Here is a 23,723-nt window from a genome sequence, read left to right as displayed (position 1 = left end):
ACCCCATTGGGAATCATGGTCGCAATTGCCCTGGAGCTCGCGCGACGGGAATTCCTGGTGGTCGGCGAGCGATAACCCATAGACGAGCAATGGATACTGCAAGAAATAAGCCGGCATTTGTGCGAAGAAACACTGTAGGTTCGCGCGACGGAACACCATCCGTCTGCGCGATGGAAAAAACCGTTGGTTCGCGAGTGGGCGAACATTGGAGAGCATGAGCGTAGACGTGCAGGCACGTGGGCGTGTGGGCGCGCAGGCGAGTGGTCGCGCGGTTGCACGGGCGCGCGGGCGAGCGGTCGCGCGGGCGAGCGGTCGCGCGGTCGCGCGGGCGCGCAAGCGAGCGGTCGCGCGGGCGCGCAGGCGAGCGGTCGCGCGGGCGCGCAGGCGAGCGGTCGCGCGGGCGCGCAGGCGAGCGGTCGCGCGGGCGCGCAGGCGAGCGGTCGCGCGGGCGCGCAGGCGAGCGGTCGCGCGGGCGCGCAGGCGAGCGGTCGCGCGGGCGCGCAGGCGAGCGGTCGTGAGGGTGGGCAGGTGGATGAGAGCGAGTCCGAGGCGGCGAACGCAAGCGTTAGCGCGATGGCGAGGAAACGCGCTGCCGCGTGGGCGAGGAGCACCGCTGGCGATATGGATCAACAAGCGATCGGTGGTGAGCTGGTGAGCGCTAACGCGCAGGTTGGCGATGGCGCGTTGTGGTATGCCGACGCGATGGTCGAGCAGTATGCGCAGGTGAGCGATCGTGCGTTGGCGAGCAGTATGCGAAGGTGAGCGATCGCGAGCAGTGATCAGCATGCGCAGGGTCGCGTGATGGTGATCAGCATGCCAGGGTCGCGCGATGGCGATCAGCATGCGCAGGTTGGCGGTCGCGCGATGGCGAACAGCATCTGCAGGTGAGCGATCGCGTGATGGCGAACAGCATACGCAGTTGAGGGTCGCGCGATGGTGATCAGCATGCGCAGGGTTGAGCGATGGTGATCAGCATCCGCAGGTGTGCGGTCGCGCGATGGCGATCAGCATCCGCAGTTGAGGGTCGCGCGATGGCGATCAGCATCCGCAGTTGAGGGTCGTGCGATGGCGATCAGCATCCGCAGTTGAGGGTCGCGCGATGGCGATCAGCATCCGCAGGTGAGGGTCGCGCGATGGCGATCAGCATCCGCCGTTGAGGGTCGCGCGATGGCGATCAGCATCCGCCGTTGAGGGTCGCGTGATGGCGATCAGCATCCGCAGTTGAGGGTCGTGCGATGGCGATCAGCATCCGCAGTTGAGGGTCGCGCGATGGCAATCAGCATCCGCAGTTGAGGGTCGCGCGATGGCGATCAGCATCCGCAGTTTGAGGGTCGCGCGATGGCGATCAGCATCCGCAGTTTGAGGGTTGTGCGATGGCGATCAGCATCCGCAGTTGAGGGTCGCGCGATGGCGATCAGCATCCGCAGTTGAGGGTCGCGCGATGGCGATCAGCATGCGCAGGTGAGCTAGTAGCTGGCGAACCATGTTCCTTCAGAAGTGTTGGAGAACGTTGGCGTGCCGGCTGTAACACACGTGGGAGATCCGGAGGTCGCTGGCGGGCTGATGATCGCTGACGAGCTGATGATCGCTGGCGAGTTGATGATCGCTGACGAGCTGATGATCGCTGATGAGCAGAAGGCTACGCGTGGAAGCCTGCGCAAAGAAGAAGAGTCCTTGACCCTGACCTGAACCGAAGTTCTAGATCGCGAGGGCGAACGTGGGCGCACAGGGCGCGTAACAGGAACCAACAGGAACCGCAGGGAAGATCATCTTGAAAGCGCTGACGAACAGGAGAGCGCTGATGAGCAGAAGGGCGCGCAGGGAAACCCTGACACGCAAGGGAAGAACCCCCGTGGGGGCAACCCTTTGCCCCGAAGGGATCGTTGTCCGCCGGGAGACTGATGTCCGTCGGAAGACCGCTGTCCGTCGGGCAGACCGTTGTCCGTCGGGAAGACCGTTGCCCGTCGGAAGACGAGATCAGACTGCTGTCCATCTGCACCAAGGCGGAAGATCGAGAAAAAGGAGTTGTAGGCTGCAAACGGAGATCCAAAAAGGCGCCTCAAGCACCCTTATAGGGAGATGAGAGGCCCTTACGACGAGGCGGACGGTGGGCCTTACGGCGAGGGAGGCCAACAGCAACAGCAACAGAAGAAACCTCCGAAGAGGAGTCTCTATGAGTGTACTCTCTCGCGAACGAAAGAGAAACACTTCGTGGAAGAGACTGGACAGCCAGTGACCTAAAAGGAGCAATCCTCCGAAGAGGAGCTCCTGCAGTTGCCCAGCCCCTTGAGCGAAACTGCAGGTGCGACCGCTCAGCACCAAGAGCATAGTCGCACGAAAAAAAGGCAAGAGAAGAACCCCCCAAAAGGGGAAAAACTCAAGCCTGGACAGGAAAAACTTCCCTCGGAAGGAAAGTTATCCGCCCAAGGAGGCAAGCCTCCTGACTGTTCTAAAATGAACTGGAGAGCTGTCCGTCGACACGGGAGTACTACCAGTAGAAGGAGACACGCCCCTGACGAAAATACAAGGGGGGAGGCAGCAACAGCCGAATCCCCAGGACTCAACCAGACCGCTCACACCGTTGCTATATTACAGAAACGAACTAGATCGGTAACTGTAAAAAAATAAAACAAATAATATTAGTACACATTCATTCCCCGGCAAGGCTCCGAAGAGGAATCCCGAGGGAAAGGAACAAGAATTACACAACAGGCACGTGCCCTCACAACCACTTACACTCGCGGAAGGAGAGCTGTAACCAAAACAGAATTATAACAATTATAATTATGTAACTATGTAATTATGTAATTTAAAAATGAATGAACACTAAAGAAAGAACGAAAACCCCGAAAGGAATCGTTCTACAAGCTGAAAAACAAAAAACAACTACAATTAGATTCATAACTAATTGATACAAACGTACGGCGTAGCAACCCCCCACACGGAAAGGAAGCTAGGCTACAAGGGCGTAGTAACACGTAGTAAAAGGGTGAACGACCTCAAGAGAGAGAGAGAGAGAAAGACATAGGTCAAACTCGATCGCCACCCATAAAATACGCCGTGGTGGCCTAACTGCCGAGGCCTCCACGTAGATATCGTACACTACACACACACATCTGAAAAGGAAACTTACTTATTTCTATACTCAAATATATATACAAACATGAAAACATGTTTACATATATATAAGTAAATGAAAAGTAAGCGATTAAGTAAAGACAAAACAGACAATGGCTGCCAAGCGAGGACCAAGACAGAGACGTCTGTCACAGTCCGAGCCAAAAGTGAAAGTGAGTATTCACCTGTTTGTGAGGAGGAGGAGGGGTAGCTAGCTACCACTCCCCTACCCCCCCGCTAACTAGCGCGGGGGTAATACACCCTCGTTAAATTCTAATGGCTCGCCATTTCAGCTACGCTAAAAGTAATACCCTTTGTAAATAGCGTGGTTTGTATTTCGGTTACGGAACAAAGACCATAATTAGTCCTGCCCGTTGTGAGAGAACTTATTCTGCTGCCACGGGCTTGAATGAGAAAGCAATATCGTCTCTAGTACTTGCTATATAAACTGTAACAAAATATTTTTATAAAATATTAAACTTTTTTCATAATAAAATAAACTTTCACACATACTTACCCGGCGGTCACAAAAAGAAAAACCACCGGACAAGAGTTGAGATTAAAAATAAATGTTGAACACCCTCACCCGGTAGTTACATATAACCACCGGTAAAATTAAATGTCATAAATACCCACCCGGTAGTTTACAAACAAACGCCGGGAAAGTTATACGTTAAAGATTAAAATGAACAGAAAAGGGGAAAACAAATGTAATCCACAATTAATTCAAAGGGTTTTCAAAAACAAGCGAGTTGTAATGATAAAAAGAACAGATATAGCATTTAATATATAAATGTAAACAATAGGAACATATAAATGAAAATACTACTAAAACTAGAATTCCCATATCGTTGTTGTTGGAGAATTATAGCCAACACTTTAATTCCCATATCGAAAAGAACGCTACCAAGGCATGTTGGGACTGCATCGATAGTAACGAGTAACAGCGTAAATTAACCATACGCTAGTTCTATTTAATTTATGAAATTAGATCGATGATTTAAAGAACGAATACTAAATGGACAAATATTTCTTTAAAATTTTACATTAAAAGTTAAAAAACTTATATAAGTGGAATTCCTCCCATTCTTTACATAAAACAAATAAAGAGAATTTGCAAGACATACAATGAAGATTACGTCACACGACTGTGACGTCATAGAGTTGCCGGAACGTATTTCCGTCATCAGGATTAAAAACTTTGCACCTAAAATATAGTTCACAAACAAAACCTCTGCATACAAACTGTGAGGATCAACCGACACTTTCGGTAACCTCACCTTGCATACATCACACGCACAAACATGAAAATTAAGTTATCACTCATGATAAACAAAGTAAATAATAATAACAAAACACGATTGCCAAATCCCTAAATCAGTATACTTCACCAAACGAAGTCCAAAAAAGCAAAGAAGGGAAAATTATTTGAAAAACTCTCAATGGGGGACCGACGATGTTTTCGATCCAGCCGGCAGAGATGAACTGAAGTCTTGGACACGGGAATGGTTCCTTGTACCACCCTGTGACGGGTGTGACCACCTACCTCCCAACCACCACCAGGCGGTTGTCTCGTTTTGAAAAATTCTGCCGATTTTAGAGATATCAGCTATATATATATAACTGCCAGGTAAGTACTATCCATAAAAATATGTTTTATGTTGTCAATGGTACCAGTAGATTGGGTGTTTACGTGTATTGTCCCACTGTACAAAGGTAAGGGAGATGTGCATGAGTGTTGTAATTCAAGGGGAATTAGTTTGAGTGTGGTTTGAAAAGTGAATGATAGTGTTGATGAATAGGATTAAGGAAAAAATGGGGGATGCAATTTTAGACATGCTGGGTTGTTTTAGAAGTAGTAAAGGATGTGTGGATCAGATTTTTACCATTAGGCAGACATGTGAAAAATATCTAGCCATACGTAAGGAGGTGTTGCGTTTATGGATCTTGAAAAAGCTTATGATAGAGTTAGTAGGGAAGCGATGTGGAATGTGATGAGGTTACATGGAATTGGTAGAAGGTTGTTGCAAGCAGTGAAGAGTTTATACATCAAGAGTAAAGCATGTACTAGGATAAGAAATGACGTGAGTGAGTGGTTTCCAGTGAGAGTGGGGCTGAGACATGATTGTGTAATGTCGCCATGGTTGTCAATTTGTTTGTTAATGGAGTTGCGAGAGAGGTGAATGTTCAAATGCTTGGTCGAGGATTTAAACTGACAGATGAGAGATCATGAGTGGGAGGTGAAACTGTTGTTTGCGAATGACGCTGTATTGGTTGCACACTAAAAGAAGCTGGGTCAATTAGTGACAGAGTTTGGGAGGATGTGTGAGAGGAGGAAGTTGAGAGTGGGTAAGAGTAAGGTTATGAGATACACGAGAAAGGGTGGTGGTGCTAGGTGGTGGTGAATGTCATGTTGAATGGAGAGTTACTATAGGAAGTAGATCAGTCTAAGTACTTGGATTCTATTGTAACTGCAAATGGAATGGAAGCAGATGTACGTCAGAGGGTGAAAGAAGGATGTAAAGTGTTGGGGGCCATGAAAGAAGTGGTAATAAATAGAGGGTTAGGAATAAATGTAAAGAGAGTTCTGTATGAGAAAGCGACTGTACCAACCCAACTGTGATATATGGATTGAAGTTGTGAGGAATGAAAGAAATGGAGAGACAGAAATTGAATGTGTTCGAGATGAAGCGTCAGAGGAGTATGGCTGATGTATACAGAATAGATTGATTAGGAACAAAGTAGTGACGGTGAGAACAAGTGTAAGAAATGAATTAGCAGCTAGAGCAGAAATGAATGTGTTGAGGTGGTTTGGCCATGTAAAGAAATTGTAAAATGGCTGTCTGCTAAAGAAGTTGATAAATGCAAGAGTTGATGGGATAAGTACATGTATAGATTTCTCAGAGAAATCTATATACATTATCTTCAATATGTAAAAAAATTACCTTTTCTTTTGTCAGTGCCTCAATTAGTTTGTTGCCTAGGTCATAAATGGTTTCCATTTCTGTAGTTTTCAGGGTAAGCTTCCCTACTTTAGCACCAGTGCCAGTCGCAGGTCTGTCAATCTGGACTTCTACCACCTCACCTTCAATTATCTCCGTCTCTTCTTTGATACGAACACCAATAGATCGACGGAATGCCTGTGTCAACACTTCAGTCTTGGACATGCCTAAACTGAAATGATATACAACTCCCTTACAATTCATATCTCCATATGCAGTCCTTATATAATGTAATACGAGCTTAATATCAAAATTACATAATTTGAGAATTAATACACAGTACATACTGTTATATACAACAATCTAAATACTGTTTGCAACATCAAAGAAATGTTTATGGAATAATCATCATGATAAAATTAGATAGAATATACTGTACAAGAAATATTTTCAATGACTAATCCTAGTTTCAATGAATTAAAGCTTAATAAATATAGAGAATCCCCAATCCTTATGTTGTTCAGTAGCTAACCTGTATATTTCAGTTGCAGAAATTGCTGTAAACGGTGTGTCTGGCCCTAGGGATTGGGACAACCCCATGGCTATGGCAGTTTTCCCGGTACCAGGCTGGCCAGCTATGAGGACGGCTTGACCAGCTAGCTTTCCTTCTTTGATCATACTCTGTACCACTCCGGCTGCTCTCCTTGCCTGAAATGCACAATTCATTATGAATTTCTTCGAATTGCCGTTAACTTTACTCACATAGGTAACAGGAGCCCTAAGGATGTAAGTTCAATTAAACTTTTGTACAAGGCAATTAAAGCACCTTCAACATGGACTGCAAACCAAAACATTGTCATCACCAATAACTGACTTTTAACCACTTTAAGTAACACAAACACTTTATTATAGCTATATCAATGACAGCATGAATGACTTTCAAGATTATTCTAATTATTTCCCCAATATATATTAGCTTTGTCAAAAATCATTTTTGTTACACACAAAAAGAAAACTATCAAGCCGAATCTCAATATCAAAAGTCAAACTAACAATTTCTATGGCACCTACAAGCATTGGAGCTCTTTCATAAGCTATGGTAAGCAGCTCTTCGTGGAGAAGGACACTCCAAAATCAAACCATTGTTCTCTAGTCTTGGGTAGTGTCATAACCTCTGTACCATGGTCTTCCACTGTCTTAGGTTAGAGTTCTCTTGCTCGAGGGTATAATCGGGCACACTATTCTATTTAATTTCTCTTCCTCTTGTTTTGTTAAAGTTTATATAGGCGATATTTATTTTGATGTTGTTACTCTTCTTAAAATATTTTATTTTTCCTTTTTTCCTTTCCTCACTGGGCTATTTTCCCTGGAGCCCCTGGGCTTATAGCATCCTGCTTTTCCAACTAGGGTTGTAGCTTAGCAAGTAGTACTAATAATAATAATAATAATTCTTTTATACACATAAGAGGCAACATAACATCAGTGCCCTCTTTCTTAACTTTCCCAACTTGTTAATTTTCACTTGAAAATTCATCCAAATTTTGGGAAAGTACATCAGCCACTGAGTTTAACAATGGGTCTACTTGCTGTAGATTGACTCAACTCATGCCATCAGATCAACTACTAGTCAAAGGCTTACACAATAATCCATAGTAATGGTTTTGCCAAAAGATTTATTTTGGAATCCATGTTAATTACATTACCAAAAATCATTACAAATTTAACCCATGGTCTATACATCTATATCAGTTGCTGCCACTTACTTCAGATGATACCATCTACCGAAGGTGGGCTGGTTATATTTATTAAAAAAAAAAAAAAAAAAAAAAAAATTAGGAATGAAATGTCCACTTTGTAGGCTTTTATAGATATATCTTACCCAATATTCACATAAGTATTCTTTTCAAGAGTAGATTCATTTATCTACACTATTACTAGAGGCATTATTAATTCTATTAAAAGAGAAGTTTCTTTTGGATTCAAATGGTTAATATTACCTCAAACACCAATGTTGATACTATGACTGTAGTACCGGTATGTAATAGTCTACGTTTAAATTATTACCTCTTTACTTTATGCCATAAGCTGGTGAATTACTGATTAGTAAGCTCCCAGCTTTCAGTGGTTTTCATTTCCAAGGAATATAATAGCATTATTTTAACAATATAACTTTGCTGGTGCTTGGTATTGTCCTTTTTTCATTTTGTTTGCTTTATAAAATTTTTAGAATATCATTTTTTGACCAGATCTAGTTAAGTAAAGAGCAGTGTTGTACTGTACTGACCTTTATAAGACTCAAATATAAAGCCTTAAGTGTGATCCTCCTTCTAAATGTCTAAATATAGAAGTAGAGCACATGATCTGCAGAATAAGTATAAGGAGTCTAGTAATTATTCTGAGGGCAAGTGTTTAGCTTTTCTCAAGGATAAAGAGAAGCATAATGTTCGGAAAAGAACGTGGAAAGAGTTGGAGAGTTGTCCCCAAACCATTCAGTAGCTCATATTACAATCACTAATCCTTCCATCTCTCCAAAACCTAATCCTGATTTCTCTCTACAGCATTCATTTGTCTTCATCTCAAGTTCCTCCGAGGTTCAAGTTAATATCTCAAGAGAGACATTTTGAAGAAAGCAGTAAGATATTTAATTAGCCTTTTGTATGCTGGTTCCTTCCAAAGCTTGCTTGCTAGTGAGATAAATGCAAGCTGATTAGTGATTCCAATGTAGTCTCTCCCCTGTTAGATCCTTTTTGGAGGAATAGGTTTAGATAACGGATTGTTCTAGGTTAGCTAGATACTTCAAAATGCTTCTCCAGTAAGAAGAGCGATGGTAAGCGTTACATCATTGATAGACCCTCAGCCATTGGTCTCGTGTTCCTTATTCCCAAAACCTTTGATCTTCCCTAATGACTTGCAGTTACAAGATGCTTTCACTTGTCTGTCATTACTACTTAACATTTGAAGACTTTCTCCAGTATCCGACCGTTTTTACAATCGCTTTTATGACTCCTGTCACTTTCATTTAGGAGACAGGTGTTTGTGCATCTGTTGTACAATGCTTACCTTTCAAGAACTAGCAAGCCATTTAGCATCTGCCTCTCATGTTATAACCAATCACACATCTCTTCTCAAGCCGTTTACCAACCACGTACCCATGAGCCACCAAACAGCCACCTCTCAGGCACTCATTCATTCTATTTCCTCCTATTCTGAACAGTTTTGAGGTAGTGACTTCCTTTACATCAGTTTCAAAAACAGGTCATCAGATTTTTTTTGCTGATGTCCAAGACAGTTCCTGCTAATTTGACTGATCAAGCTACTACTATCTCATAGGAACCTTCAGGAGTATCTCGTGCTTTGCTTGAAACCCCAACTTCTAATCCTTGAAACAACTGAAAATTTTCACAAACTTTTCTGAGACCATCTACTTTGTTCCTTTAGTAGAGATTCAACCTTATACAGTAGTCTTCAGAAATAGGAAAAATTACAAATTTGGAAGTAATTTGTATTTCTCCTGAAGATAAAAACATGTAGCTATTTATACAGATTGGTCCACCAGCACCAGTCCCTCTTGAAGTCCTACCTTCAAGCAAAGTAGGGTTCTCAACCCAAGTGTATGAGTGAGAGGGATAGCTACTGCACCGCTACCCCCTGGTAACTAACGGGTGGGTGGTTAACCATCGCTAAAAATTATATTTTCATAATAAAATAAATTTTTGAATATACTTACCCGCTGTTTATATAAAAGAGCTGAAGTCCCCTGACGCCAGGGCAGAAAATTCAAATCTCGCGCTATCGAAGATACGCCAGGTGTACCAACCGCACCCTAGCGGTAGAACAGGTGGAACCACACACCATCTCCAGTTCTTCCATGCCTCATAGCCATACCAAAGGTAGTCTCTAGAGGGGAGGAGGGTGGGTGTTAAATTTATATAACCAGCGGGTAAGTATATTCAAAAATTTATTTTATTATGAAAATATCATTTTTAAATATAAAACTTACCCGCTGGTTATATAAAAGAGCTGATTGACACCCCTTGGTGGCGGGTCAGAGACAGCTACATATAGAAAATTCACTTAAGGGTTACATACAATAAACTTAAGCGGTTCTCACCTGATAAGGAAGCTGACAGCAATGATACTCTGCCTCATTTCGTCCGCTATCCTTAAGAGATCCAGTAATCCACTCTGGCTGAAAATCTCTAGGAGCTGTCAAACGGTACAACCACCTATAACATGACAGAACCTCAACCAATACCCTTATTCCTGGTGCACTCAAGGAACAAATTGACCACCTAACCAAATCAAAGATTGCGGAAGACTGACGCCCAATCTCCACAAACAACCATAACAAACGAGTTCCAAGAGATAGAAAAGGGGGTATTAGGAAAAAAGGGAACGTAGTGGTAGATCATTCACCTACTATCGTATTTGCCGCTATAAAAGGACCCAACGTAAAAAAAGTCCTCATAGCGAGTCTGAACATTCTTCAAATAATGGGATGCAAAAACAGACTTACTTCTCCAAAATGTTGCATCCATCAGACTTTGCAGAGAACGGTTCTGTTTAAAGGCCACTGAAGTCGCTACCGCTCTGACTTCATGTGTCTTGACTTTGAGGAGCCTCTGATCCGACTCATCACACTGAGCATGAGCTTCTCGAATCAACAATCTAACGAAAAAAGACAAGGCATTCTTAGACATGGGCATCCAGGGTTTCCGGACTGCACACCACAGAGCGTCTGAGTTTCCTCTCAGATTCTTAGTCCTGTCCACATAAAGCCGTAGCGCTCTAACTGGACAGAGAACCCTTTCCAATTCACCGCCAGCCAAATCAGAAAGGTTAGAAATCTCGAAGGATTTGGGCCATGGCCGAGAAGGGTTTTCATTCTTGGCCAGAAACCCCAGTTGCAAAGAACAAATGGCTTTCCCATTCCGAAAACCAATGTTCCTGCTTAAAGCGTGTACTTCACTAACTCTTTTCGCAGTGGCGAGGGTAACCAGAAAAAGGGTTTTCAAGGTTAAGTCCTTAAATGAAGCTGAGTGTAAAGGCTCAAATCTGTCACTCATGAGAAATTTAAGGACAACATCCAAATTCCAGGCGATGGGAGCTGTTTGAATCTTCTTGGTCGTATCAAAAGACCTAAGTAAATCTCGTAGATCTTTATTATTAGAAAGGTCTAGATTCCTGTGTCGAAAAACCGTCGCCAACATACTCCTGTAACCTTTAATAGTAGATGACGAGAAGTTATGCTTAACTTTAAGGTCCAAGAAAAAATCTGCTATTTGGGAAAGCGAGGTACTGGAAGAGGAAATCGCGTTAGTCCTACACCACTCCCTGAACAACTCCCACTTGGACTGATACACCTTGATGGTTGAAGACCTCCTTGCCCTTGCAATAGCCTTGGCTGCCTTCTTCGAAAATCCTCTAGCTCTAGCGAGTTTTTCGATAGTCTGAAGGCAGTCAGACGTAGAGCTCGGAGGTTTTGATGATTTCGGGCCAAGTGAGGTTGTCTGAGAAGATCGGGTCTCATGGGAAGGCTTCTCGGAAAATCCACCATCCATTCCAGTACCTCTGGAAACCAGCTCCTTGACGGCCAGAACGGAGCTATCAGTGTCATTCTGGTCTCCTCGTGCGAAATGAACTTCTGAATCACTTTGTAAAGGATCTTGAACGGAGGGAAAGCATAAACCTCCATGTGTGACCAGTTCATCAGAAAAGCGTCTATGTGCAAAGCTTCGGGGTCTGGAACCGGAGAGCAGTAACACTCCAGCCGTTTGGTCTTCGAGGTGGCAGAGATCCACGAGAGGTCGACCCCATAACCGCCACAGACTCTTGCAGATGTCCGGGTGCAGAATCCATTCTGTGGAGAGAACCTGACCTTTCCTGCTGAGTCTGTCTGCGCTCACATTGTTGACCCCCTGGATGAACCGCGTCAAAAGAGTCACCTTCCTTTCCTCCGCCCAGACGAGAAGCAGTCTTGCAATCTCGTACAGAGGCCAAGAGTGGGTCCCGCCTTGCTTCACAATATAGGCCAGAGCTGTCGTGCTGTCCGCATTGACTTGGACCACCTTGCCCCTGATCTGCTTTTCGAAGCCGATGAGAGCCAGATGAATAGCTAAAAGCTCCTTTTGATTGATGTGGAGAGAGGTTTGCTCCACCGTCCAAGTCCCCGAAAGCTCCTGCTTCTCTAGAGTGGCTCCCCACCCCGAATTGGAGGCGTCGGAACACAACACGAGGTCTGGGTTCCTCTGAAGTAAAGACAAGCCTTCTTTCAGTCTGGGTTCGTTGTCCCACCATTGAAGATGAGACTTGATGGAAGCCGAGATGGGAATGCAATCCCTGTCGAGGCTGTCCCCTTTCTTCCAATGGCAGTTGAGATGAAGCTGAAGAGGACGCAAGTGCAACCTCCCCAGGGTCACAAACTTCTCTAACGACGAGAGAGTCCCCAGAAGGCTCATCCAATCTCTGACGGAGCAAAGATCTCTCTTCAGGAACGTTTGGACTTTTAGGAGGGCTGCTTGGATTCTCATCGACGACGGAAAAGCCCGAAAACTCCGACTGTAAATCTCCATCCCCAAATAAAGAATCTCCTGGGATGGAATCAGTTGTGATTTTTCCGAGCTCACCAGGAGACCCAGTTCTCTGGAGAGATCCAAAGTCATCTTGAGGTCCTTCAAACAACAATCGGCTGAGGAGGCTCTTATCAGCCAATCATCCAGATACAGAGAGGCCCTGATTCCCCTCGAATGCAGCATGCTTGCCACGTTCAGCATGATCTTGGTAAACAATAGAGGAGCCGCGCAGAGTCCGAAACAAAGAGCCCTGAACTGGAAGACCTTGTTTCCGTCCATGAACCTCAGATAACGTCTGCAGCTGGGATGAATCGGAAGGTGGAAATAGGCATCCTGAAGATCTAAAGAGACAATCCAATCGTCCTTCCTCACAGCTGCCAGAACTGTTTTCTGAGTCTCCATAGTGAACGTCGAGTTCTGGACGTAACCATTTAGCACACTTACGTCCAGAACCGGTCTCCACCCCCCGGAACTCTTGGGTACTAGAAAAAGGCGGTTGTAAAACCCCGGAGACGTAACATCCGGCACTTCCTCTATTGCTTGCTTCTCTAATAAAAGAGACGTCTGCAGAAGCATGGCTTGCTTCTTGGGACCCTCTCTGTATTTGGGCGAAAGATCCAATGGATCTGTGACTAAAGGAGGATTGGCCAGGAAGGGGATCTTGTAGCCTTCCTTTAACACTTGGACGGAACAGGGGTCCGCTCCATTCCTCTCCCAAGCCTCCCAGAAGTGAGTCAACCTGGCACCCACTGCTGTCTGAAGGAAAGGGCAGTCAGACTTTACCTCGGCCGGACTTGCCCCCTCTGCCTCTAGGCTTCCTTCCTTCTGGTTTAAAAGAGCCTCTTCCAGAGGACTTCCCACGAAAGGACTGAGGTCGAAACCCAGAAGAAGATTCCTTAGGTTTACGAGAGGAGAATGACGGAGGCAAAACTTTCCTAGTCGAATGAGTAACTAAGTCATGTGTGGCCTTCTGCGTGAGGGCAGTAGCCACCTCGCCTACCAATTCCTGCGGAAATAAGGTATTAGACAAAGGTGCGAAAAGAAGGCCCGTTTTCTGGTAGGGAGACACTCCTGCAGAGAGAAAAGAGCACATCGTGGCCCTTTTCTTGAGAATCCCAGCTGTAAACAAGGCAGCAAGTTCGTTGGAGCCATCCCTCACACCTTTGTCCAAGCAGGACATCAAATGAACCAAACCACTAGTGTCCGTTTCCGTCATATCAGAGACCCTCTTACTCAAAGCCCCCAGAGCCCAGTCCAAGAAATTAAAAACTTTGAAGGCCCTGAACAGACCTTTAAGCAAATGGTCGAACTTTGGAATGGACCACCAAATCTTCGTTTTCCTTAAGGCAAGACGACGAGAAGCATCTACCAAACTTGAAAAATCCCCTTGGGCAGAAGAAGGAAAACTCAAGCCCAACACTTCACCAGTCTCGTACCACACACTAGATTTAGAGGCTAACCTAGCGGGAGGAAAGGTAAAGGCCGTCTTGCCAAAAGATTTCTTGGAGTCCAACCAAGAACCCATTAATTTCAAGGCCCGCTTAGAGGATCGAGAAAGAACCATCTTGGTATAAACTGGAACCTTGGTAGCTTTACCTAAGATGAATTCAGAAGGCGGAGAACGAGGGGCCACAGGGGTAAATTGATCCGGGAAAATTCCAGTCAGAATAAGCATAAACTTGCGAAGATCCACAGCATGCTGATAATGCTTCTCCTCCTCATTCTCAGAGACTTCCTCAATAGGATCATCCTCATCCGACTTTTCCTCAGGCTCGTCTTCTGGCAGTGCAGCAACAGCTGCAGCCTGAACCGAAGGAACAAAGTCTGGATGGGACTGCCTGTCAAAGCCAACATCTGCGTCAACCTGATGGGGAGAAGTAGAAGTAGATTGACGCGAAACACGGACGGGTGGACGATCTTCTTCAACCAACAACTGCCTAGACCGCTTCGAATCCGACTGCTGTTGAACAGAAGAACGCTTGAAATCAGAAGGTAACTGTCGAAGATTGCCGAGAGGTCGCGTAAAGTCCGAAGACTGTTGACGCGAACGATCAAAGTAGTCAGGATGTCGACGCTGCGAATCAATGTTTTGACGCGAAGCGTCCAAAATTTGTTGACGCGGACGATCCACTACTTCAAATCGTTGACGCGTCTCGTCCACTTGTCGACGCCGATGTTCTTCCCCGCGACCAGAATACGAAAACTGGTCAACCAAAACTCTCTGACGCGACTCATCAAAATCAACCTGGCGTTGAACACTATGACTGGGAGACCGCCTAAGCGATAACTCGTCAAGACCAGAGACCATCGAACGCCTGTGCGATAACTGGTCTGACATCGAACGCCCAGACATAACGCCAACACCTGGTTGATAAGAATCCATCAACGACGAGAGTTGTTCCTTCATAGACACAAGCGCAGACCATTTTGGATCAACAGAACTCCTTAAAGGAAGATTCGCACCAACGTCACCACGCATTTCGGGGGAAGAAAGCCAATCCGAAGGAAGAGGGGGAGCATGAATAGTAACAAGGTCCGAATCGGAAGGAATCATATCCACACGAACACGGTGATCTGTACGTTTGGCCGGAGTGCAAGCGATGGGAGAACGGAAACGTTCCGGTGAACCCCACGAACTACATCCTGGACGCACAGGCGATTCCCGACGCTGTGAAACATCATGCGTCCGTTTAAGCGGTCTTGACGCGCGACGCCAGATCTCACTCCCCGACCCTTCATCGGAAGACGGGGATAACGCATGAACCTCACCTTTCCTACGATGAGGGTGAACGACCTGAGCTACGGCAACAGGAACGTTCGAGGGAACGTCTGCACGATTGATGACGCTTCTCGTCCCCTTAAGCCGTTCGACATTACTTCTCCCATGGGTTCGAGAGCTCGAAAGAGGTCTTAGGCTAGGTGAACGACAAGATCGTGCAGACGCACCCTCCGCAACACTAAACACATCAGCAACACTTGTCACAACACCGAGAGAGTCACGATTTTTCGGTACAACATCAGACACTGAAACACTTTCCACAGTTCCGATAGGATCACGGTTTTTCAATACCTTTAACTCGGAAAAAATTGTACTTCTATCGGCTGCTAAGGACTCAACTTTCTCACCAAGAGACAAAATAGCAGTAAACATGTCTTTCATAGTAGGTTCCTGATCTACCACCACAGGGGAGGGAATAGGATTAGGAACAGGTACATTAGGTAAGGCTCTATCCACAGATCGGGAAGAACTACGCCTAACTCTATCTCTCTCTAGTCTCCTAACATAACGATCGAAAGTAACAAAATCATCATCAGTTAAGGAAAGACACTCATTACACCTATCATCTAATGAACAAAATTTACCCCTACATTTCACACAAATAGTATGAGGATCAATAGATCCTTTAGGAAGTCGAGTACGACAACCTTCACTAACACACCTACGCTGAGCAGGGGAGGAGTCGGCCATTTTGAATGTTAACGTGAGAGACCGACGAGCAAAAAGTAAGGGAAATATCTTTAAAGAAAATCTCAAACAAAAAGATTTCAAGATAAGAAAAAAGGGAAAATAATCAACGATAGCTTAAACTCAAAAAAGAACGTTGTACATCACCAAACAACTTCCCAAGAGAGTAAAACACGAGAGCGAACTTCTATATGTCAGCCAGCTATGACGGCAGAGAGAAGAACTGGAGATGGTGTGTGGTTCCACCTGTTCTACCGCTAGGGTGCGGTTGGTACACCTGGCGTATCTTCGATAGCACGAGATTTGAATTTTCTGCCCTGGCGTCAGGGGACTTGAGCTCTTTTATATAACCAGCGGGTAAGTTTTATATTTAAAAATCTAATAAATCGTCCTTTAGCTTTGCCGAAAGTAATACACCTTATAAATAGTGTTGGTTTGTATTTAGTGACAGAACAAACCATATTTCATTCATACCAACTCAAGAAAGAAAGTGCTTTTGCCCAGGATTTAAGAACTAAGGGGGTACAATAAAAGCTTCCTACAGAAATAATTCTGAAGTGTATGCGTTTACCCGTTAATATCAGGCGGGATGCCAGCATTGCAAGTATTTGATTTTCAAGGGAGAGGAGGGGTAAATTATGTGAACATTGCAAGCCATCTAGGGATCAAAAAAATTTGGAAGTATGGCATGAAGATTAATGTAAAAATAACCTCACACTTATAAGAAGAATAAAACTTTTCATATCATACCTTGACTTGTCCAACCATTCCTTGTGCAGATGGTTTAGCATTTAAATCATCCGTCAGTCCAAGACCCCGGATGTGGGAATGAGCGCCAATGCGCTCTATCCTCGTCACTTCATGCTCTTCTCCTGTTAGGCTTACCTAAAAAGAAGATATTTATAAACAAACAATTAACTTATACATATATGACTCTTATTTGCCAAGAACTTGAGACATATGTGCAATTCTACTAAAGAGGATATATAGTATGTCCTAAAGTTATTTTGAAGATCCGTTTCTACCTGACGTGATTCAAGTTTTGATGGAAGTCGCAACACATCTTTTGTATATACAAAACTTCCCTCTTAAGTGAGCATCAAACTCACTCACCTATGCTAAAGGAGTGGCAGTCATAATTTATGTGGCAGTCATAATTTATGTCATAAAAATGCTTTATAACATTGAAACAAAACTAGGACTAAAAAACCATGGAGGATATAAATATAGGATGATAAAATAAAACAGTAACAAATTAATAGAATTCCTTTAAGGCAACTGTGCTCTATCTATGAAACTTTACAACTTTTGTAACCCAAGGACGTACTGTAAAAAGTAATGAGATCTTTTTGATTTCAGTATAAAAGACTTTTATATGTACTGTATATAAAAAAAGTGATTAATTTGCAAAATTGTATTCCATAACCTAATAATGGCTGAGAAATTTGTTAGCCTAAATACAAAAATATGGTGCAAAAGAAGCTAATAGCTTTGGGTGATACAAAATAATAAACTATGTGACCTGTTCGACACCATAAATCAAATAACGTATTCAATTAAATACAGAATGTTTCTAAGGTTAGGTTAGGTGGTGTTTTTGTGTTTGTTTCACTTTTAAAATGTGGTTTTCCAGTCATAATTTTACACCTAGTCTGTCCCAATTAACTACAAGGACTCCTAAATTCCTTCAAGAGTAGATAAGATGATCATTGCATTTTGTGCAACTAGACTTTTCATAAAGTAGTAGATTTGTGTGATAAAATGATTAAGGCAAAATTAATGTCCTTTAATTATTTTTTATAAAATCATCTAGATTATTATGATACAATTTGTACTATATACTAACTTGGAACCATAGAGCATCCGAAGCCTTTGCAGTTAGTTGGGACTGACTGGGAGTAAAATTTCAAAAATCATGACTAAAAGACTATATTTTAAAAGGGAAAAAAACAAAAGAACACCATCTAACCTAACCTTGGAGTCGTATCCTTACCTACTGGGGGGAGGGGGAATAGCCGCCGTATCCTTAGCTTACGCTAAGGGTAAGATCACACAGGGCGTTTATAACAACGGCAGCCACCGCTCGTTAAGTGCTTTAATTGTTAACACAAAACATTTTGACCTCTGAGGCACAGCAAGGTAATGCCTGTTTTTATATACTGTATTCACCTTTTTTAAGTCATCCAGTGTCAGAGTGGACATGGAAGAAATTGTGCGGTTCATCGCTGTGTGACTGATGTCATTCACCTGCATGTATCTCGACAAGCCAGGCAACAGCGTTGGTGAATCTCACTACCGCACTGCATTGGAAACTAGCAAAATAAGCTGCGGTTAATCGTGAACTAGGCTATAAGCTAATATTGAACGATCAACTGTGCCTATCACACCGAGCGGTGGCAAGCGGCCTGTGAGAACCAAGCGAGCGTAGCAAGCCATAGCAGAGTGGTGACCAGGAAGTGAATGATTAGCGTTAATTCATTAACCAACACACTCATAGATACAATTATCAATATGGGTGATAACAGACACGGATAGGAAGGATTCGGTAAAATTATAGTTACAGACAGAACCACATTATGAAGAGAAAGAAAAGTTTTTCCTATTGTAACTGTGATTTCACTGAATTTGACCTTCATTTCAACAGGAAATAAACCAAAAATCTGTTAAACCATCTAAAAAGGGGATAAAATTCTAATGGTTTTTGCTTCGCCGTGTACTCGCGGAAAAGAAAAACATCAAGCTCCTATGTACTGGCAAGCTAACACCATTGATTAATATTTATTAGATAATTAAGTTATTATTTGCAGTGAAAATGTGTCAACTTAAAGGAATACTGACGTTTTTCTATTGGAAACACCTGTCTTTTAGTAGAAACGCATTATCCGTCCGTAACTATAATAAAACCATTGATTCTTGTTCTCTATGCGAATCATCCGTAATAGAAATTAGGTGACAGAAAGATTGGAAAAGAAACTGGATTGGTTAAGGTAGAAAATTAAAAATCTGGTGTTGATGGGATATCGTGAAAAACTACTTTATTAATTGCGCACAGACAGGGGTTAGCATAAACAGGCGTGTGTAGACAGGGGTTAGCATAAACAGGCGTGTGTAGACAGGGGTTAGCATAAACAGGCGTGTGTAGACAGGGGTTAGCATAAACAGGCGTGAGTAGACAGGGGTTAGCATAAACAGGCGTGAGTAGACAGGGGTTAGCATAAACAGGCGTGAGTAGACAGGGGTTAGCATAAACAGGCGTGTGTAGACAGTGGTTATCATAAACAGGCGTGTGAGGCTGTGCGCCATGGCAACGGAGCATGGTGGATCCAAACTTTACTCCCGAAGCCATTTTAAGAAATAAATTTATGTAATACTGAATAGAAATCAAAGTATAGCCTTAAAACATAAAGGGTTTTGATTGGGCTACAATAACTATGCTTATATCGTACAATATCCTTTCTAAATACTTACGGCCGCCATGTCGATCACTATTGAAAACAAACAAATCGTGCTGCGATTCTTCTTCTTTCAGTTCTAGATCTAGACTTTCTAATTCTGCCTTCTCGTTTACTTCATGATAGGCTTAATATTAAGTAGTATCATATTTAAACATCTTTTATATACGATTCCCGTTTTTAGATTGTATTTCGGAATTTTATGGATTTAAGAAATCTACGAAATTTTCCCAATATACGAAGTCATTGTCATGTTGCCTTTACATTCTCTCATAATGTTATAGTATCCCAAACTATATTAAACAAACATACGTATATCCTACTTAAACGAAGTAGCATATGTATATTAAACCATTTGATATAACAGAACTGTCAATTCTGTGATGTTTATTGTTGGCATTAGGTTTTAGATAACGGTAGACGAGCTTTAGAAACTGAGTCTATTGCATATCTCAGCTAACTACATTCGAAGCATAAAACAGGCTTTATTCATTTGTCAGTCATCATTTTATGATTAATTTGCAGTAATATGTTGTTCTATCATAACTGCTTTTGATTGGTCTTAGGCTGAAGTTTAAGTACCATCAATTTGTAAGGCACGAAATAAATGAAGAAAAATTTTAACTTTATTATAAAACTGGTGACTACAATGGAGCCTAGTCAAAAGATATTTGTCACAAACGGCCTATACTATGGGACATCACTTTATCTGGTCAAGCTTCAGCCCTGGCCCCTGCAGGAACATCTACCTTATATATATATATATATATATATATATATATATATATATATATATATATATATATATATATATATATATATATATATATATATATATATATATATATATATATATGGAAATGACGCTATATGAGTATAATATATATTCGATTTAATCTGCCTTATTCAGAATATCACCACATTTAGTAAAAAAAAAAATGGGGGGACTATTTATAATTTAGTGATTATAAGGGCCAAATAATCTTCAAAGTAAACATTTTATTCAAGGTGACCATATTTACACGGAATAACCCATTTTGTACTAGCGTGACATATATGTTACGTAGAACATACTTCCTATATATAAAATCCAATTTAATGTGTTATAATTCAAACAGGAATTGGTGCGCAAAACATTAACATTCATATCCATGATTGTACTCAAAGCAGCGAGAAAGGACCGATAGGGGGAAACAAATGGTTTGAAACGGATTCCTTCACTGATGCCATATCTCTACAGATCACCAGACTACTCTACAACTCCTCCCCTTACTCTGTTTCTCTCTTTCTTTCTTACTCTGTTTTACTTCCATTTCCAACGTTTTGTTATATCTTGAGTTCACTATGTGTTTCGAATCTTGTTTTTTCTTCTGTTTTTATCAGTTAATAGATTTGAAGAGATCCGAGGTATGTAGTTACCAACCAAATTTCCACAGATTCTGCAATAATTTCAAAGCTTTCATTCTCAGTATGACAGTAAGAGGAGGTTAGCACATGGCAGTGGTTACATATGTCACACATGTACCACCGTGACAACTTAATAACCATTATCACAAACGGCGTTTTTCATTTCAAGATCCCATTCTAGATTGATAAGGAGAGTCCTACATGTGACAGGTTTCTGGAATAATATACTTATCTTCTCCATAACATTAGAATTTGATTGTAGATGTTAACTTCGTTAACTAATACACCAACCACATCATCATCATCATCACTGGGATAAACATAAAACAAGATTTTTGTCTTCAGCTTCACGGTCATTTTTTTTACTGTATTTTCTACTTTATTACCTCCACTAACGAAGTTGGAAGGAGGTTATGTTTTCGCCCCTGTGTGTGTGTGTGTGTTTGTGAACAGCTTCCTGGTCAAAATTTTAATTGCAGAGTAGTTAAACTTGCAAGGATAACTGTTATGTAAAAAGCTGGAAATAATTAAATTCTGGAAGGTCAAGGTCATGGTTAAGCAAAATGTCCAATTCACTTAAACAGCCATAAGTTTGGACATCGCTCTCACAGACTTCAAACTTGGTTCATATTTGAGTGTATGAAAATCCATACTAATTAATACATGTTAAGAACAAAGGTCAAGGTCAAGGCCAAAAAATAAGCTGCCACGGTGGAGGTCTGCGTTCTACTGAGTGCCCCTCTCGTGATATAATCTAGTTACGGCATCATCTCTGCTGGTTCTATCAGTGAAATTAACAGCAGCATTACCCTTCTCCTACTGAAATAGAAGAAGAAGCAGAAGAAGAAGAAGAAGAAGAAGAAGAGCATTACCCACTGAGAGAGAGAGAGAGAGAGAGAGAGAGAGAGAGAGAGAGAGAGAGAGAGAGAGAGAGAGAGAGAGACCTTGTGTCAACAACTTGGAAATTTTCAAGTACATTAGCAACTTAATTTACCCTCTGTGTGATTTTACTTGAAGCTTGAGGAAACTTTATGACAAACAATTTTTTCTTTTCATGAACTTTATCCACAACAGCCCTTTTTTTTCTTTTTGGAGCAGCTTCATCTAATAATTTAATTTTTTTTTTTTTTGTGAGATTATAGATTCTCGAGTTAATTTCTTTTAATAAGATGATTACTGGTCAGCTTTATGCCGACGCTAAGGAAAAGTTTGTTTAGTCACCTACTGGCTCTTCCCATAAATGCTCTATTTCAGCAATTCTAGCAATGAGTTCAGCAAATCTGGCATCAATTTCAACGCTGTTCAGTTTCTTCTTTCATTTTGGTTATCATCATCTGAATTTTATTAATTTATGTGGCTTTTAAATACAATCTATCAAAAATATACGACAGAGGTTTTTTGTTTTCTTGATATTAACATCAATGGTTTTATCTAGGGGAAAAACGTATTTCTTATACCAGTCATCACGTTCACATCCCGCACAATCTACGCTCTCTTTATTTCTACAAATAGTGAATTCAGTTGTGGGGGCCGATATGGTAACGTCACTGAGTGGTGAACGCCAGACTGGGGTTCGAGTCCCGCTCAAACTCGTTAGTTTCTTTGGTCGCTGCAACCTCACCATCCTTGTGAGCTAAGGATTGTGGGGTTTAGAGGACCCTATAGGTCTGTCTGCTGAGTCACAAGCAGCCATTGCCGAACCCTCATTGGTCCTAGCTTGGGTGGAGAGGAGTTTTCGGCGTTGATCTTATATATATACACACACATATATATATATATATATATATATATATATATATATATATGTATATATATATATATATATATATATATATATATATATATATATATATATATATACATACATATGTATATATATATATATATATATATATATATATATATATATATATATATATATATATATATATATATATATATATGTGTGTGTGTGTGTGTGTGTGTGTGTGTGTGTGTTCAGTTTCTAGGGCATTGTCCTGTTTGATAGGGCAATGTCACTGTCCCTTGCCTCTGTCATTCGTGAGTGGCCTTTATACCTTTAAATCTTCAGTATCTCTTCAAAAGTCTTTCTGAATTTGGTCACTGGCAGAGTTCGGTACAGGATAGGTTACAGCAGAATTCGTCAATTCACGTAATATTCCGAGAATACACATTAATGCAACAGTCAGAAAATTTTTGGCCGCCATGATATTGTCAGCTGATCAATTTTGTTTAAACTCCTCCTATTTGCTCCTTGAACCACGAGATCCTAGTGTGAGGCTACATCACTTTCGCTTGCTATCATCGGCTGGAGGTTGGCGAAAACCTCGAGCAAGAAATGGCTAGTGTGATTCCACCATAACTGGCTGCTACGTCGTCATTCACTAGGTTTATCTTGTATTTTGCTTCAACGAACACTGCGTATTTTCCCATGAGAATCTTAAGAATTATGGAAAAAATAGAAGAAACTATTGAAGAAAAAAAGAAAATGATGAAAAAATTAAGATTTATTAAAGGAAATGGCCCACTGCCTTATATCAGAGAAATGAATCTGGATAAGGTATCCCTTGTGATGAAAGCAAGATTATATATGCTCAACTTAAAAGCAAATTTCAAGGGAAAATATGAAGATAATTTGTGTGACTTGTGCGAAGATGAAAAAGATACTACCGAACATTTATTTTTATGCCCAAAATTAGGACAGCTAAAGAATGCAGAAATAAGTTTAGGTACGCTAAAAAAATCCTAACAGGGATCTGGCTGCATT

The 23,723-nt window shown here is 42.1% G+C and overlaps 1 protein-coding gene across 1 annotated transcript in view; it reads right to left on the bottom strand.

Annotated features, from left to right (window-relative positions):
- LOC137614343 (ruvB-like 2) overlaps positions 1–19,691 on the bottom strand; it is a 68,019-nt gene extending 48,328 nt beyond the window's left edge. The window contains exons 1-4 of the mRNA XM_068344117.1: positions 19,566–19,691; positions 16,848–16,982; positions 6,592–6,767; positions 6,063–6,291 (exon numbers count right to left, since the gene is read on the bottom strand). Of these exons, the coding sequence (XP_068200218.1) occupies positions 6,063–6,291; positions 6,592–6,767; positions 16,848–16,982; positions 19,566–19,574 (549 nt within the window). The 5' untranslated portion in view covers positions 19,575–19,691. The remainder of the gene's footprint in view (positions 1–6,062; positions 6,292–6,591; positions 6,768–16,847; positions 16,983–19,565) is intronic.
- Positions 19,692–23,723: the final 4,032 nt, after the last annotated feature.

Source organism: Palaemon carinicauda, chromosome 20 (assembly GCF_036898095.1).
Source record: "Palaemon carinicauda isolate YSFRI2023 chromosome 20, ASM3689809v2, whole genome shotgun sequence".
NCBI classification, from domain to species: Eukaryota; Metazoa; Arthropoda; class Malacostraca; order Decapoda; family Palaemonidae; genus Palaemon; species Palaemon carinicauda.
The sequence above is the reverse complement of the archived record's forward strand: the minus strand, read 5'-3'. Positions and strand labels throughout refer to the sequence as shown.